Source organism: Dipodomys ordii, unplaced genomic scaffold (genome assembly GCF_000151885.1).
Source record: "Dipodomys ordii isolate 6190 unplaced genomic scaffold, Dord_2.0 Scaffold76, whole genome shotgun sequence".
Taxonomy (NCBI): Eukaryota; Metazoa; Chordata; class Mammalia; order Rodentia; family Heteromyidae; genus Dipodomys; species Dipodomys ordii.
In genome coordinates, this window is record NW_012267292.1 from 6,886,986 (window position 1) to 6,906,200 (window position 19,215).

The 19,215-nt window shown below is 36.8% G+C and overlaps 1 protein-coding gene across 1 annotated transcript in view; it reads left to right on the forward strand.

Annotated features, from left to right (window-relative positions):
• Positions 1-19,215, forward strand: part of Hibadh (3-hydroxyisobutyrate dehydrogenase) — a 129,931-nt gene that overhangs the window by 104,558 nt on the left and 6,158 nt on the right. The window contains exons 6-7 of the mRNA XM_013024388.1: positions 11,968-12,101; positions 13,895-13,971. Coding sequence (XP_012879842.1) covers positions 11,968-12,101; positions 13,895-13,971 — 211 coding nt within the window. The remainder of the gene's footprint in view (positions 1-11,967; positions 12,102-13,894; positions 13,972-19,215) is intronic.

Consider the following 19,215-nt stretch of genomic DNA (forward strand, 5'->3'; position numbering starts at 1 on the left):
CAAACATGGCACGCTCTAAACTGATTGTGCACGGCAATCTTTTCGAGAAAGGACAACTAATTGAACATGATAAAGTGTAAAGTTAATTAACACCCTTAAATTTGTTGATTACTTTCACGGGATTATATTGTTCGTTGAGTAGCAGCTTTCTGTCCCAGCTGTCGCCTTTTTCAGCAGAATGTCGCTGGTAAACAATAGAGACACCATAACAAGTCGTAAATGGTCCCTGTGACAGCAGCCCCTTGTGAGGCTGCATCTGTAGAAAATGATTAGAACAATTGCATTTTAAAGACGGCTCACATTGCAGCCCCAGTCCCATTGGTCCTCTTCTTGATCTCTTTTGATGGCAGACTGGTTAAAACATTTAAGTTCTTTGGAGTAAATGAAGTGATTTACTATGTTTTGCTATATATCAATGGAAGTGCTTTGGCAACAAGGTTTTACAGTAATAAAGGCGAATATAATTTGTGATTTAGCTTTCTAGTTCTTCCCTCCCTGCATTTGAAGGCCTCTTTCCAATAGGATGGAGTGGAAAATGGTCTCATTTGTGATTTAAAAGTGGTTATTTTAGGTTATCAGCACTTTTGTAATCCTGAGGCAAAATCCCAAATTTCAGCTCTTTACTATTGTTAGGTGAAAGACTTTAGACACATGTAGACCAGGTAGATTTACTTTATGCTATATTCAAACTTTTGTAACATTTCTGTAATAACTATGTAGAATACCTTTCTGATACAAACTGTATCAACTCCATATGAAGATCTGAGTGTTTTCATTGCCATTTCTGGGTGGGGAAACCAGGACTGAGATGTTTCTGACGTATCCAAGTGATGTGACTTGATTTGTGTTTCACTTTGGATCACTTGATTTAAATAATGTTTTTCATTTTTTAATCCTTCATAATAATGTTCTCATACGTGTGTACTTATGTTCATGCTTATTTGTTCAACAACAAATGAAAATGCTAGTATCTTGTATGAAGGATTTACCCCATGCTACTCCAAAATTGAGCTTTGACTTTTATATATAATTGGCATATATTTATCATCTATAATGGTGATATTTTGGAATATGCATGTATTGGAAATGACTAGATAGAACTAATTAACATGTTTCTTAACCACATTCTTATTTTGGTGGGGTGTGAAAACACTATTATTTACTCTCAGTAAGTTTTGTTGCTGTTGTTGGTCATGGGGCTTGAAGTCTTGGCCTGAACACTGTCCCTCAGCTCTTCAGCTCAAGGCTAGTGCTGTACTACTTGAACCACAGCACCACTTCTGGTTTTCTGATGGTTAATCAGAGATAAGAATTACATGGGCTTTCTTGCCCGGGCTGGCATTGAACCATAATCTTCAGATCTCAGCCTCCTGAGTAGCTAGGATTACAGGCATGAGCCACTGGTGCCCAGCTTACTCTCAGTAATTTTTAAGAATATAATACATTATTATTAGAAAGTTGAGCTTTCTTGTTAAACTAGAAAACAGTAAGAATTTATTATCTTAATTAGTATTCTTGGTAATTTAATTCATGGCTGACCTACTCTGCTTACCTTCTAAGAAAAAAAAAGTTTAGAGGGGCGGGGTTGAGGGTGGGGAGATAGGAAGGGATGGGAAGGGGAAACAAAGGAGTAGGCAACTAAACTTGATAAGAAATGTACTCATTATCTTTCCCATGTAATTGTATCCCCTCTGTACAGTATTTTCACAATAAAAATAAATAAATATATTAATACCATCATAAAGAAAAAAAAGTTTAACATTTGTGAGATACATATATACAGTAGATACTAACATTCAAACAGCTTATGGTTGTAAGGATCTTAACAAGACACATAAAAATCATGGATTTAATTAAGTGCTTTATTAGAAGTATCATGCAAAGTTGTAAGAGAAAGGTGATCGTGCTCATGAAATGTTACTCAGAGTTGGAGTAGAATAAAGATAAGAAAGATAAGCAGGAGTTAACCAGGCAAAGAAAGAAGTGAAGAGGATTCCATATGAAGGAACAGCCCAGGAAAGGTATAAATGTATATAAATGACCATTTTACATTTTACATTCAGGTTTTATAATACATAGCAAGGAAACTGTTGGAGAGTAGGGGCGATACATAAGGAAACTGGAGAAATAATTCGGATTTATTAACAAGAAAAATAAAGATTAAAAAATTCAAAATGAGCTGGGTACTGGTGGCTCATGTCTATAATCCTAGCTACTCAGAAGGGTGAGATCTGAGGATTGTGGTTCAAAGCCAATGCAGGCAGGAAAGTCCCCAAGAATCTTATCTCCATTTAACCACCAAAAAGCTAGAAGTGGAGCTGGGACTCAAGTGATTGCCTTAGTACAAAAGCTCAGGAACAGTGCCCAGACCCTGAGTTCAAAATAAGATAAAACAGAATAGGAGGTACGACTTAACCAAAGAGAAGAGATAGTTCATTGCTTCTTATAACTCAACAAAAGGGAAGATGTTTTGTGGTTCTTTTTCTGAAACGTAAACATATAAGTTTATTGAAAGTAATTTTTATTTACTAGGGAAAACAGGGTTCTGACTTTATAAGGAATATTTAGTCATAGTGAATAATGCTTTCAACTGATGGGTATAATGTCCATGTAATGCACAATCCAACACTTAAGCCCGTATTATGTTTTTTCATCATTTAAGTATGTGAAGCCAGGTACCCGTAGTTCACACTTACAGTCTTAGCTACTCAGGAGGCTGAGATCTGTTTGAAGCCAGCTGGGGTAGCAAAGACTGTGAGACCCTTATGTCCAGCTAACCACCAAAAGTCACAAGTGGAGCTGTGGCTCAAGTACTAGAGTGCTAACCACTTGATCAAAGTTCAAAAACAGTCTCCAGGTCCTTAGTTCAAGCCCCAGAACTAACACACACAAAATGTGTGTGTGTGTGTGTACATTGTTGTGAACTGTAGTAATAGTACTATAGGTGCACAGTATATGAGGTCTCTTGAAATCATTCGTCCTTTTCCTGGTTCTGCTTTCTAATTGATTTGTTGTGATAAGGAAACTCAGATCTCTGTGAAGAGAGGTAGGGCATTAAGGGAACAAGCAGAACTCAATGTCCATATAATAAATCATACAAGATAACTTGCTCAGCTCATGTTTGTTTAAACTGCCCTAAACCAGATTTGCAAGTAGATTCAGATTACTGAAGTTTTCACAAGCCTACCTACATTTGACCTGAAGACTATTATTCTCTGATAACTGTTTCTTGTTTCCTTTTTTCACTCTTTCTAAGAAATTTATTTCAATGACCAAGATTGAAAAATGGGGGGAAAGAAGGAACTGGATTTTGTGGACACTCATGCCTGTAGCCCCAGATACTCTGGAGGTAGAAATTACAAGGGTTGAGGTTTATGGTTAGCCAAGGCAAAAAGTTAGCAAGACTTTATCGCAACTAACAAGACCGGTGTAGTGGGCACACCTATTGTCTCAGTTACTCTATAACAGGTGGCCATAGGTAGGAGGATTATGATCTGAGGTTATCCCGGGGAAAAATGTAAGATCCTGCTTGAAAAATGAAAAAAAAAAACACAAAAAAGGGCTGAGGGCAAACTCAAATTGTAGAGGCCCTGTGTTCAAACTCCAATACTGCCCACCATAAAAAAAAGTGGTGGTAATTTCCCTTATTCATTGGATACTTGGTAAATAATGCTAGCTTTTGGCATTTACCCCTATAGATCTCCTTTCCCTAATTATAACTTAAGTCTTCCGAGGGCAAAGACAATGTTTTATATCTACTCCAACTTTATATACATATATATATATAGAATAATCATATTTCAAATGTTCTCCTGATATATCAGAAAACAGCTGTTTACCCATTCAATCTTTGCATATAGCACAAAGCCCTAACAAAGACACTATTAAATACAGTGAGTAGATGACATTTTTCTTCTTTTTGAACCTATATGTGACTATATTTATGTTTCTCTTGTAGAATACATCTAACTCTGTCTTTTTTACACATCAGTCCTTGACCCTTTCTCCATTGTCCCTACCCTACCACTACCACCATTACAAACACTAGATTTCATTCTCTTTGGGGGCAAGAACTATTTCTTATTTCCCAGGGCTGAGTGGATACCCACTCATCAATTTTTGTGTGTGTGTGTCAACTATAATAAATCTCTTTTTTGATTTTTTTGACAGAGGGGTTATAGTTACATAAGCCAGGTAAAGAGTACATTTCCTTTTTTAAGTTAATTTACTTTATTGTTACTATAAAAGTGATGTATACATTATATGAGTCAGGTAATGAGTACATGTCCTTTCATACTGTGTCCTCTGTCTCCTTACTCTTTCCTAGTCTCTCCCTCCCATGTCTGACCATGAGTTGTATAGTTCACTTTCTTTTTTTTTTTTTTTCTTTTGCCAGTTCTAAGGCTTGAACTTGGCCTGGGCACTGTCCCTGAGCTTCTTTTGCTCAAGGCTAGCACTCTACCACTTGAGTCACAGTACCACTTCTGGCCTTTTCTGTTTATGTGCTACTAAGGAAACGAACCCAGAGCTTCATGCAAGCTAGGTAAACATTCTTCCACTAAGCCGCATTCCCAGCCTGTATAGTTCACTTTCATCAGTGTCCAATGAACTCCACTGCTGTATTTTTTTCACCCTTTTCTCCTCAGGTTCTGTTACCGGCCCTCTATCAAAGATGTACACTTGAATATACCATACATAAAGAAAAGAAGACAGAGTCATCAAAAATTAAAATGAAAAATCTCTTGTTTTCATATCTTGGAGTTAATTTATATATATATATATATATATATATATATATGCATTTTTATGTTGGTCTTGGGGATTGAACTCTGGACCTGGGCTCTGTCCTTCATCTTTTCAGCTCAAGGCTGGCATTCTACTACTTGAGCCACAGAACCACCTTCAGTTTTCTGTTGGTTTATTGGAGATAAGAGTCTCACAGACTTGCTTGCCTGGGCTGGCTTTGAAGTGCAATCCTCAAATCTCAGCCTTCTGAGTAGCTAAAATTACAGGCGTGAGCCACCAGCACCCAGCTTTATATGCATTATTTTATATAAACATAAAGAGGAACTTAGGCATTGTGCCTTTGTGTTTCTCTCCTAAAGAGTATCTTTACTGCATGTAAGAAAGAATATGTGCCATGTGTCTCTCTGAGCTTGGCTTACCTCACTTAACATGATTTATTCTAGTCCTATCCATTTCTCTGCAAATGACATTATTTTATTCTTTCTGATGTGAAATTCTTTCTGTGTAAAATTCTATTGTGTGTAGGTACTACATTTTTTGGATCCACTCATCTATTGTTGGGCATCTGGGCTGTTTCATATCTTAGCTATTGCGATTAGTGCAGCAACAATAGTGATGTACAGATGTTTTTATCATATCCTGGCTCATGATGTTCAGGGTAGATGCCCAGGAGTGGTATGCCTGGGTCATAGGGAAGATCTATGTTTAGTTTTTTGAGGAACCCCCAGTATAATAAATCTCTTTAAAAAGAGAAAGACTAAGTTAGAGACTTGGGATTGAACTCATGCTTCCAGATAGTGTTGTCAAACTTGACCACAGCCTATTTTGTGTGTGTGTGCTGGTACCCAGGTTTGAGCACAGAACCCTGTGTTCTTGCTTGGCTTGCTTGCTCACAGTTGGCACTCCATCATTTGAGCCATGCCTCTACTCCAGTATTTTGTCAGTTAATTTGAGATTGAGTCTGTCAGAATTTTCTGCCTAGGCTGGCTTTGAACCAGCTCAGTTATCTATTATTGTAAAAGCAAGGAAGTCAGCTGAATAGGATTGGCATTGTCCTTTTTGTTTGTACAAATGAGCATGGTCTTTTTCTGATTCTAGGATAAAAAGTGTGAGTTAAAGCACTAAAGGCAGCTGCAAGTATTTAGGCTTGTTAAATTTAATGCAGTTACAAAGGAAAATTACTTTCCTTTTCTAATTTATGTATATATATATATGTTATTTGGACAAGCATAGAGCATACTTTGATTTTGTGTGTTACTAGTGATAATTGTTCGAATATGGATGTGTGTGAATCTGAAAATCCCAAATAATAGAATTTCTTTTTTTTTAAAATTAAAATTTTTTCTTTACTACATAAAGTTACAGTCATGGATCAGGTTACATGTAGTTTATTTAATCTTCACAGAAGTCTCAGAATAGTTATACCAAATGATAGAATTTCAAAAGCATGAAAGTAATTCAGTGGTTATGTTGTCTAACAACTTTTCTTCAGAGATGGGAAAAGTTGGAGCAAGTCCTATTTAATGACTTGCTACAGTGATAAAAATGCCTTGTAATTCTTGGTTTCTTGTTCATATTGTTATGAGAGCTGTTGTCACTTAGTGATATAGCCATTTATTTCTTCAATCTTTCTTCCTTATAGCCTCCTGTCTTACTCCATTTTGCACTGCTATAACAGAAGGCCTGAGTTTATAACTTAGGAAGAATTCATTTTTTTTTCAATTTATTTTGTGCCACTACTGGGGCTTAAACTCAGGGCCTTTCACTCTTGCTTAACTTTTTCCTCACTCAGGTCTGATACCACTTGAGCCACACCTCCACTCCTGGCTTTTTGCTGGTTAATTGGAGGTAGGAGTCTTATGAATTTGTTTGCCTGGGGTTGGCTTTGAACTGGAATCACCAAATCTTGGCCTCCTGAATAACTTGAAGCTAGTGAGCCACCAGTACCCAACTAAGAATTTATATTTAAATGATTCTAGAAGTTGGAAAGTCCAAGATGGAGGAGCCTCAGCCAGCAAGGAAGGGCCTTCTTGTCTTATCTCATGATGGGAGATCAAAAAGAGAATTAGAAAGGGGAAGAGGAATGGAGAGTTGCTAGGAGAGTGCTTGTAAAGGAGAAAACTTGCCCTTCTGTTAGGAATCCACTGCTCAGACAGTGGCATCAGTCCATTTATGATGATAGAGCCTTCATATTTTAATCACCTCCCATCAGGTTCCACCATTCAGTACGTAATCTTGAGGGTGAAGTTTCTTTCCAGCACTTATTTTTTGGAAGACACAAATGATAGCACCTCCTCCTTCTCTCTTGGTTTAAACAGTCAGCCTACTAAGCATCTCTTATGCACCAGACTGTGTGAATATGGGGTTAACGAGCCAGCTGACACTGCCTTCATGAACAAATGTTCATATGAAGAACGCAAAGCAGAATCAAAATAAGAGGTATTGAGAGAAACAAGGGGTATTAGACATTAGAAATAAAATTAAAGACAGGTGCTGGTGGCTCACGCCTGTAATCCTAGTTACTCAGGAGACTGAGATTTGAGGATCACTGTTCAAAGCTAGCCTGGGAAGGAAGTCATGAGACTCTTATTTCCAATTAAACACCAGAAAACTGGAAGTGGCGCTGTGGCTCAAGTTGTAGAGCACCAGCCTTGAGCTGAAGAGCTGAGGGACAGTGCCTAGGCCCAGAGTTCAAGCCCCACAACTGACAATAAATAAATAAAAATTAAAGCAAAAAAAGAAGATGGGTAATGATTAAGTCGTATTTTTTAAGGGTTTTGATGCTTGCTAGGCTTAAACGTACAGCTGTTCTGCCTCACTGAAGTACAGGTGTACACTGCCATGCCCAGCTCAGTAAAGTGCTGTGAATTGTTCGATGGAGTAGTGTGGGAAGGCCTTCTGAAGAGGTGAATTTTCCACAGGGACCTAAATTAGTGCAAGGTGAAGGTAAGTCATGAGTAGCTGGGAAAAAGCATACTAAGTGCAAGGTTTAAATATGGAAATTATGCTTTACCTGTGTGGGGAACTGGTGTCTGGGAAGCAGTGAATGGCAAAAGGAATAGTATGAAATGAGATAGGAAAGGAAACCAACCACCATGTCAAGGTGCCTTCTAGAACTTTCTTATACAGACACTGATGGGAAGGCTTCGGAAGGTTTAGAGTTGAGGAGAAGCATCACTAGATTAGTGTTTAAAGAGGCTGCTGCACAGCTGGGCACTGGTGTCTCACACCTGTGATCCTAACTACTCAGAAGGCTGAGATCTGAGGATCATGGTTCAAAGCCAGCTCAGGCAGGAAAGACCATGAGACTCTTATCTCCAATTAACCACCAAAAAAACAGAAGTGGTGCTGTGGCTCAAGTGGTAGAGCGCTCACCTTAATCTGAAGAGCTGAGGGACAGTGCCCAGGCCCAGAGTTCAAGCCCATGACCAACCAAAAAAAAAAAAAAAAGAGGCTGCTGCATGGGGAATAGACAATGGAGGCAGGAGCAGAAGGGAGACCAAGTAAAGAGGCTATCAAAGTCATTCACCTCAGCAGCTTGGAGGTGACAATGGCTCTGATCAGAATGGTAATGATGGGCAAGGAGAAAAGTGGTCAGATCACAGGTGGATAGCTTCTTAGCCACAATGACCCATGGGTTTAGCCTTCAGCATACTGCTAACCACAGTGCTTGATACTGAGTAGTTACACTGTTATGCTGAATGACAACCAAATACAGGTGTCCCTTAAAAGATTTTGCAAAAGTTCTCTACGGTGATGTAATTTTAACATCACTCTTTGTGGACTTCTGTATAATATTATTTCTTCACCTAAGCCAGCTTGTTTGTATTGCTGATAGGTTCAGCCAGCTTGTTTGTATTGCTGATCGGTTCAGCCCAAACCAGCTAATAGTTGGCAAGCAAGACTAAAATTAACTTAGGATTCAATGGCTTAGATAACCAAATGGGAAAACGCCCAGTTCTCTAACCCAGGTTATTGAACATATTTAAATGGCATTTTATTTTACTATGTTTGCTCACATTTTCAGTTACACTGTAAAGAGGTTAGTAATTCTTTTCCCATTTCATATGCTGAGACTAGAAGATAAATAATTTGTAATTATACAGACAGCAAGTAGCACTCTGAAAAACCTCATTTTACTTCCATGGATTCTTTACTCTTTCTTATTCACTTGTATTCTAGACACATATCTATTGAATATCATATACTGTACCAGATAATGGGGATGTTGACATAAACAAGACCCTAATTCTGACCTTGTAGGAGGAATCAGATGACAAAAATCTAAGATTCTTCCAGTGATAAATGCTTATAATAGAGTTAAATACAACAACATTTTATTAAAACATTAACTAAAATACAAGTCGAATCTGCCTTATCTGAAGTACTTAGGGCCAGAGTTTTGGATTTTTGGAGTTTGCATTGTACATAATGAAGTATTTTGGGTTGAGACCCAAGTCTAAACACAAATTCATTTATTTTTTAGTGTACCTCATACACATAATCTAGAGATCACTTGAAACAAAACTTTTAGTATGCCTTCATTTGACCACATACAGTCACACGAAATCAGTTGTGGAATTTGTTTTACTGTGGTATAATACTCAAAAAGTTTTGAATTTGGGTATATTCCAGATCTTTGGATTACAAATACCCTGAAAATATATCTCCTAGTATTTTAGCAGCTATATGAGTGTACATTTCATGTGTTCTTATTTTGGAGTATGATTTAAGTTAAAATGGCATGATGAAGTAATACATTTATTATTTGTTATGACTAGTCATAAAAATCTGTATAATCTCTTCTAACATCCATATGGTATCTTTTGAAGATGTCCATAAGATGTCTTACCAGCTCTTGAATTCCAGCTTTTTATTTTTCCCCTATGTTCAAAATGGCTATATTTCATTAATGATAACTAATATTTTAGCTCTGTTTTTGCATCGAGATTAGGCTTGATAGTGTTAAAGGAATATGTATGAAAAGATAGATGTTGATTCCAAGAAATTCCAGAAGTGTAGAATTACCCAATTTAGTTAGACCTTTATACTGAGATACAAGATACAATAAAGTTGGAAATAATTGAAAGGCCACTTTGAGAGGAGGAAAGAATGAATCTGTCATGAATTTCTGAATTAAATGATAATTACTCTTTCTTGCCAAGTATTGGTGGCTCAGATCTGTAATCCTAGATACTTGGGAGACAGAGTCAGGAGGATCACAGTTCAAGGCTAGCCTTGGTATAAATGTGACTGTCCTCCTAGCTACACTGTCCAGGCCAGGCCAGGCTAGGCATATATATATATATATATACTTAAAAGGCAAAAAGAGCTAGGCGTGTGGCTCAAGTGTCAGAGTGCCTGCCTAGCAAGAACAAGGCCCTGAGTTCAGCCTCCCAGTATTGCTTAAGAAGACTTAAGCAAGTCTTCTCTTGCTTAAGTAACTTATTTCTTCTCTCTGAAATTTGTGTTTGAACAAGTGAGAAAGTGCACCTGTCAAAAGATTAACCAGCTGAGAACCATTGTCAGCATTAATTTCCTTTAATAAATGACTCTCTAAAGCTGTTTAGTAGTCTGTAATCTAGGTACAAGGCTATTGACCTATGATGGATAATGCTGGATTTGTTTGTAAGCTTTGGCTTATATTGTCCACTTAATTTCTCTAGGTCAGATCAACAAAACTAGGAGAAAGGGTAGTTATATGGTCTGAATAAAAATGGCTAACGTGATTGAGCAAAGTAATTAAAAAACTGTAATTGTTCACTATTTTTGGTGAAGAAAATTAGAAACTAGCAAAATGACAGTCACTTAAATGTCAACAGTATCAGGATGTTCAAATGACATAGATTGGCCAATTGAAAGGATATTTTATAATTGGGTTTTTAATATACTCTGTTGGCAACTGTGTGAAGATATTGTGAAATAATGTAATTTAACCATATGTGTGAGCACTTCAGGCTCTCATAACATGTGGGCACTCACTCTTCCAAGACTGTTTGGCTGACGTGTGCTGACTTCTTTTGCTTTTAGTAACTGGTTAAAAATAGTATGAACCATAAAAGAAAAGCTACTTGATTTGGCAATAACAAATTATTCACAATTTGAATGAAATAGGGCACTCTTTGCTTGAGTTTTATTTAATGTATAAAAACTGTATTTCATTGAATAAATCAGATTCAAAAGCAGGTCATTACTTGTAGCTATCTGTTCTGTAATTGTATAATTGCAGTTTCTAGTTGTCCTGTAAAATAAGCTATAAAAGTGAACATTGTACTAATATATATCTTACCCACATGCCTTCCTGTTGTTGAATAATAAAATCTAACTTGATAATTATGAATTAGGCTTTCTCTAAATAATAAAAACTGTAATAATATTCTTGATTTTATTTTATAGTTAATAAAATTTTAGATGAATGAGATTCTTCTTCCCCTTTTAAGATAAGCTTAAGCCAATTTTTCTGTGCTAAATTATGAGTTGTTTTTCCAATCATTCACCAGTGAACATGTATTAAAGCTTTTGTTAAAAGCTATAAAGAAGTCAGCAAACCAGTGTAAAAGTTATTTCTTCTTCCAGCTCATATTACTAGGGGGGAATTGCCTGCAAAGATAGAGAGTAGGAAGGAAAAGAAAAATATGAGAATGTGCACATGAGAATAATCAGTCTAAATAAGAACAGTTTTATTTTCCTTACAGTCTTAACACCTGACATGCCTCTTTGTTTCTGGACTATAGTTCTCCCTCTCATGTGATAAGATTGGGAGAAGGATCAAGGGATCCCAGTGATCTCAAATCAAATTCATCAGCAGACCCTCTCAGCCTGCTCCTGTGAGGGTCTGAGCCCTCAGAATCCTTTTTCTTATATATTTTTTATTACTGAGTAGGTTCTGAAGGAAACAGTAGGTGACATAGAGTAAAATGCACATTTCAAATCCCCACATATTCTGTGCCATGGTTGTGCCAAAAGTTTTCATATGTATTGAGAATGAGAGTAAGACTAAATCTGTATGTGGTCTTTTGGTTTGTGATTAGCTTGCATGATACTTTATTATTGAAACATTTGTATGGCTATTTTAGAGTATCTTTCACATGCCTACCATAGGTACATTTTAGAGTCAATGTGTTTTCATTTTGTTTTTGTATATTTTTTTTGTTTTAAAAAATTTACTGAAGCATTTAAGAAATGTATCCTTTTGATTCTCTTTCTCCTCAAATGATGCAGGTGTAGGAGCTGCCCGGTCTGGGAATCTCACATTTATGGTGGGAGGAGTCGAAGAGGAATTTGCTGCTGCCCAACAACTGCTGGGGTGCATGGGCTCCAATGTGGTGTATTGTGGAGCTGTTGGGACTGGACAGGTAAGATTGTCACCTGATCTTGACTTGATATAAAATTAGCTGATGCTCCATTCTCTTTCCTGATCATATTCTTACTCCTCTTTTTTCTGTTTAAGTCAATGGAGTCTTTGTGTAAATTTTCTTAAATTGGAATAAGATGGCTTTCCATCATTTTGAGTGGGCTTAAGCAGATGTCAGTTAATGTACTTATTTTATTAAAGATATCAAAAATCTCATTGTTAGAATCTTGATATATCATTCCAGTGATTATTGAAATCATCCTTAAAACTACTTCCATATGAAGTGCTCATGTTATCTGAGTGAGTTATACTTCATCTACTTTTGCAAGACATTAAGGTAGAAGTAACCTATGCAGTTTTTAATCTTTTCCTTGAAAAGCAGGTAGTTTTCACTGAGAAATATGAAGTGAATGACCATACGGTATTCTGAAATCAGACTTCTAATATGAACCTAATTCATTCAATTCTTTCTTTTAGTGCTTTTATCCTAGTTACTAGGACTCCTTTTGTCTTACTCAAGACTGTTTTGTTATCTTAGATATATTTGTTGAAAGATTCTTAAAGCTCTTTCAAGTTTTGCTTCAGTGACTCCCATTATTAATCATCTTTTCCACATTACCTGGCCCAATCTTTTTTTTTTTTAAATCTCATACTTAGTTTACTACTGAGGGGATCTAATGAAGTTCTAGATGCTAAATTTATCACTTTGTCCCACACTATCTAAAAGCAAGTCCATCAGAGTTGCTTATACCATCATGTTATGTCCCTATTCTGAACCAGATAGATCTCTGTTTTACTATGTCAAATTTTAACCCCCTACTTACTGCACAAGACATAGTCCTAACTATCAAATTTGCAGCATTCCTTTAAGCCAATGCATATGAATAATTGTTTCCACTAATCCTAGGAATAGTTTCTGCTCTTGATATATTTAATTCCTCTTACATTTACCTTTTGCCCTCTTTCTACCTTTTTCTTTTTGCCTGTTCAAATCATGTCTTAGGCTAGTCACTGTGGCTTGCTTACACCTATAATCCTAGCTACTCTGGGAAGGTGAGAACTGAGAATCAAAGTTCAAAGGCAGCCCAGGAAGGAAAATCTGTTGAGACTCTTTCTTGTCGGTTGTGGGACTTGAACTCTGGGCCTGGGCGCTGTCCCTCAGCTCTTCAGCTCAAGGCACACACAGCACCACTTCTGGTTTTCTGGTGGTTGATTGGAGCTAAGAGTGTCACGGACTTTCCTGCCCACGTTGACTTTGACCCATCATCTCAGATCTCAGCCTCCTGAGTAGCTAGGATTACAGGTGTGAGCCACCAGTGCCCAGCCCCTGTTGAGATTCTTATTGCCATTTAACCATGAAAGAAGCTGAAGTGGAGCTGGCACAAGTGGCGGAGCGCTAGCCTTGAGCAAAAAGAGCTCAGGAAAAGTGCTCCAGCCCTAAGTTCAAGCCCCAGAATGGCGCGTGCGCGCGCGCACACACACACACACACACACACACACATGCACACACACACACACACACACCTTGTCCTGGGAGATGATTTCCAGTTATCTCTTCCATACTCCTGTGTTTAGTTTTCTTGTTTATCTGAACTCCTTCTTTTTCTACCATACATGTTACCATGTGATTGTGTAACATATTATTGTGTAACATATTATTTCTATTTCCCAAGTCAGATGTAAGTCCCATCCCTTGACACATGGATCAGCACTCCCTGTAGTTCTGAGCCCATAGTAGAAGCAAGTTATAACTTGAAAATAAGGATATTGAGTATATATTCAATTCATTTCCAGGCTGCAAAGATCTGCAACAACATGCTATTAGCTATTAGTATGATTGGAACCTCTGAAGCTATGAATCTTGGAATCAGGTTTGTTGAGTAGTTCATTTTCATGAACTAACAATTTTTATTGGCTTTCCTATTTGATTTTCTGTTGTAAAAAATTAATAATGTTTGTGAGAGAGAAATGAGTTGGTCCAGGGGCATTTTGAAAGTACTTCATTATTGAACTTCAATAGACTTTGCTTATTGGATGAGCAATAGGATCTTGGAGAGCATGAATATTCTTTGCTGTAACCATAAAATGTACTGCAATGAACATTTGAAGTTATATTATCCTTTTTATTTGGAAGCCCCTTTCTTCTAGTAGGTTGATAATGCTAAAAACTCTGAAATTTAAATATACTTTGGCAGTGTCTGACAAATCTGTATGAAACAGTTTTAATGTTAGTGAACTGAAGTGTTATGCTACCATGTGACTTACTTTCTGTCCCTATTTTATATATAATCCTGCAAAGCTCTACCCAGAAGGATTGTTGTTGGTTTGTTAGAATCAACTCACTTACATTCCTAAAGATCTGACTCATGCCTAACTCAGATTTTAGTATGCCTGTGGTTTGGTTAACTTTATTTTAGGATATATCTTTAAAATAAATATTATTCATTCTTAGTCAATCAGAAGTTAAGGTTTTTTCCTACAAATGATCATCCCTGATAATGTTTAAGGTAAATATCTTAATTTTAGCCTTTTGGGTTAAGAATGTTATATATGATTAATTGATTAATTTTTAAGTGTTTTATATTTTATGAATATAATAAATATACATTTCTTATTTTAGAAAATCCTTAATGAGCAAGATGTGTTCAGATATTTTCTTCACATTCCCCAAACTGCTTCATCAAATATATTACAGAACACAATAGTGGTTCCTATCATAGCTTTTGATAAAAGCAATACAAAGAGCCAGGGTGCTTGAGATATTTTAAAAACATGGTAATGGAGACACATTTCCCCTTAATTACCAAATCAAGATGCTGTTGTTTTATTGAATTGCCCTTGTCTCAGATGTTAAACTATCTTGACCTATTAAGTTGTCATGTTGTAATTGAGATAAAAGAGAAATTTGCTTTGCATCAGCGCTAATTGGTTTATCAATATCCTGTACCATTTACATTTTAAAATTGAATGTCTATAAGATGGTAAGCCATATCTGTACAAATCCTTAATAAAACTGGTAGTATATGTGTGAGCCCTTCCAAGCAGTATGTTTGTATGGTGGCCAGTATTAGGCCACCTATTAGGTCAGTTGTCATAGTTGAAAAACTTGCTGCTGATAACTTGTTTTTATGTCCGTTCTATAGATTAATTTCAGGGAAGAGGAAAACAAATTACATATAAAATTAATTGGTGTTGACAGCAGGATTAGTATGCATATACATTTTGAAATCTACTGCTAATTTTTGCCTTTAAATAAATATATCATAAAAAGCCAAAAGCTTAAATGTATCCGGGTTATACTATGATAACATTTCTCTGTTACCAGTTTATTTTTCTTTTTATGCCAGTACTGGGGCTTGAATTGAAGACCTCACTTTCTTTTTTTCTTTTTAGTCAGTGGTGGGGCTTGAACTCTGGACCTGGGTGCTGTCCCTGAGCTCTTCAGCCCAAGGCTAGCACTCTACCACTTGAGTCACAGCGCCACTTCTGATTTTCGGTTGTTTACTTGGAGATAAGGGTCTCATGGACTTCCTGCCCGGGCTGGCTTTGAACCACAATCCTCAGCTCTCAGCCTCCTGAGTAGCTAGGATTACAGGTGTGAGCCACAAGCACCCGCCCAGCTAGGCCACACTCTTGATTAGCCTTTTCACTTAGAGCTAGTGCTCTACTATTTGCACCTTGCCTGTCTCCAGTTCTGTTTTTTGCTGGTTAATTACAGGTAAGAGTCTTGTGGATTTGTCTGCGTGGGCTGGCTCTGAGCTTCAGTTATAAGACCTCAGCCTTCTGAGTAGCTAGGATTATAGGTGTAAACTACTGGTGCCCAGTGTCAGTTTATTCTCTACTCCGGAACTTGAGCAACACTGTATCAAGATGTTCCTTATGACAGTGATGAATCTTCTGGCATTCTTTGAATAATTTTCCTGTCAAAACTCTGACTAGTTAATCATTTGCTCTTCTAAAATGAAGCTTTGTTGAGTCTAAGAGCTTATGGAAGTTTTCCTCCAAACAGCAGCTAATAAAGAATAGTAACAGTATTCATTTGAAATATATGTATATCTTATATATAATGTAATGAAAACCATTGGCTTCTTACAGTGGGCTTGTCTTCAAAGAGAAAATGAAAAGTAATATAATTCCAAATAGTGGCAATTAAAAACAGAAGAATAAAGTTTTACTTATTTTTGGCCTTGAGCCACTATGATAAAAAAAATATTTGAAAATTTGAAACTTGTAAATAAATGTTTAATTTTTCTAAAACTAAATATGTATTGGTATTGGCTGATCTATATGATATATATGTATATAAATTTTGAACAGAGGCAGAAATTTACTTAACAGTTAAAATTACGAGAGTTTCAGAATGTGCTAATAAATGACTTATTTTCAAAACATTAAGATTTTTATCACTTTATCTTACAGGGATTCTTAGTAGTTTGAAAGCCCTAAAAATGAGTGTTTCTGCTATTGTCTTTTCTCCATGGTTTACAGACATGGTTTAAAATGACAGGATTGCTCTCTAATAGAGTATAGAGTGCCCACGATTTATTGAGCTGTGCAAGGTGAAAAAGAAAATTGGCATCAGCAAGCATAAATTTCCAAGTAGTAAATTCCCACAAAGTAGTAAAGCATCAAAGTGGTTCAGCCACATTTATATTCTCTTCACTCTGAAGTGAAATTTTTTAGCATATTAATGTCAACATTTACAATTGAATTACATATTCCTGTGAGATGATAATTTCTGATTAATATCTTTCTCATAAGTCAGTGTTTTTTCCTGAACACTGTTTCTTTTTCTCTCTCTTTTAATAGAAGAATAAAACCTTACAATTTAAAATTCTTATTGACTCCAGTGAGTCTTTATGGATGTTAGTGAAATTTTAAAATGTTGTAAAAGAAAAAAGTAAAGAGTAAAAAATATTGGTAGACATATATTTTGAGGTTCTTTTATTATTAGACCTTTCTACTTTCTAATTGAGTTCCTAGTTAGAGCTCCAAAATAGTTTTATGGCCTTAACAATGCCCTAGTTGCATTACGGAGCTTTTTGTTCCTATGTAACACAGAGAAACAGCATTGTTAATGTGAGTTTTGTTTTGCTCTACTGGGAATTGATTTTTTTTTAAACATTGATGATAGAAGAAGCTATTTCCATTGTCAACAAGGTCCTAGGCCCCTCCAGTAGCCACCACATTGTTGTTGTTGTTTTTTCCACCAAGTGAAACCTAACATGGTGAACTTCTGTTGAAGAGTTGAAAGCTATGCATGATAAAAACTTTCCCACAAGCACAGTTTTAATTTTTTGGTGACCGCACCTAGAAGTTGACTTTTCTTTCATATGATGAAAGACTTCTTATATACCCTCGAATGAGGTTGTTACAAAATGTTGACCAGATTTTTAAATAAATGATAAAATTCCATCATATTGGTTGCTTGACTATGATCTCTCACTGCACATAGGACACAGTGAGACTTAAGCTAGTCTAAGTCTGGGTATCTGTCTAGTTAAGCAATCCAACTGTGGACAGATTCTGTGTTTTCTCATTTAAAAAATAATGTGTATGTAATCCCATCTACTCAGGAAGCAGAGCTGAGAGGATTGCAGTTTGAGACCAGCTAGGAAGAAAAAGGAGTTAGCGATTCCTCCAGTCTCAACCAGCAGCTCTGGCACAGTGGTTCAGCTCTATAGTCCCAGCTATATGAGAGGCAGCCATAGAAGGATGGTGGTCCAAGACTGGTACCAGGCAAACACATGAGACTGTTTGAAAAGTAACTAAAGCAAAAAAGGGCTGGCGATATGGTTCAAGTGATAGAGTGCTTGCTAGGTATTAAATCCCAGTACCACAATCAGTCAGTCAAACCAACAAATAGTAAAAGCTGGTAAGTAGGCCTTAGATTGTAGTGAAGACTGAGTTAATCTACGTAAATCTCTAAAAACTGCTTCTGGCACATAATAAGAGCTCTGTACATGGTAGTTATTAATATCTGTGGCTGTGGTGAGATAGTATTTGAATTTACTACACACACACACACACACACACACACACACACACACATTTGTTTATTGCCTCTCTAATGCCTAGAAAATAAGCTCCATGAAGGAGAATGGCTGTGTGTCCTCATGGCTGAATCTTAGGAACTGGCAGATAATAGGTGTTCCATGAAGGCCTGAATGAGTAGTGAGTGCTTGGTAGGGTAGAACATGGCACTTCTGCCTTAGTCACATGTTATCTGGGTATGTATGTTAACTCACCCACTCCTGGTGGCAGTCACAGCCCCCTCTAACTTCTTGTTGTGCACTTGGCTCCTGTACAGTATTTGCATATTGCAGGTCTGTGGAAGCATTGGTGAATAAGTGAATGAGTCAATAAAATCAACTGAGCTTTCTATGCTCATCTTCAGATATGTTTCTAAGATGGAAACATCTCAGTTTTGTGGGGGGGGGTTTTGTTGTTGTTCTTACATAAAACTAAACAAGTAGATACTTACAAAAGACTGTAAAGCAAACAAACATTTTTGATCCTTAGAACTTTGGTTTTATTGTGAAGGCAAAAGGTTTTCATTCTTTTTAATTTTTAATAGTTTGTATATTATTCTTACCTCCCCCAAAAGTTCTTTTTAACATTCATGTGTTTTAGAGGTGAGCAGATTTGACACAGTGACGTTTATTTGAGTTGAATTATATATGCAGTCAGAACAATGAACTAATTCTCTGTTTATTTCAGAGAACATTCCAGGAATTGTAAAGCCACATGCATGCACACACGCACTCTCGAACCACATCCAGTGGCAAGTTATTATGGGGACTGACAGACTGTCATCCTTTTGATGACTTGAGCTGTATATCTCCTGAACAGCAATGGGGCTCTTATGCAGAAAGTATCATATGTTCCCAGCCAATTTACAGGGAAACAGCAATAACATTTTATCATGGTTGAGAGCCCAGTAGCTGCTTCCTATTAAACTTGCCCTTTCAGATACCTGTCTTGGATTAATTTGTTGATTTCAAATGGAAACTCAGTCTTCTCCAGTGAAGCATGACGTTCTAGGGTAGACTCTCTGAATGACAATTACTGTGTATTCTAGCTGGTTTCAGACCATTACAAGCCGTGGGCACAGA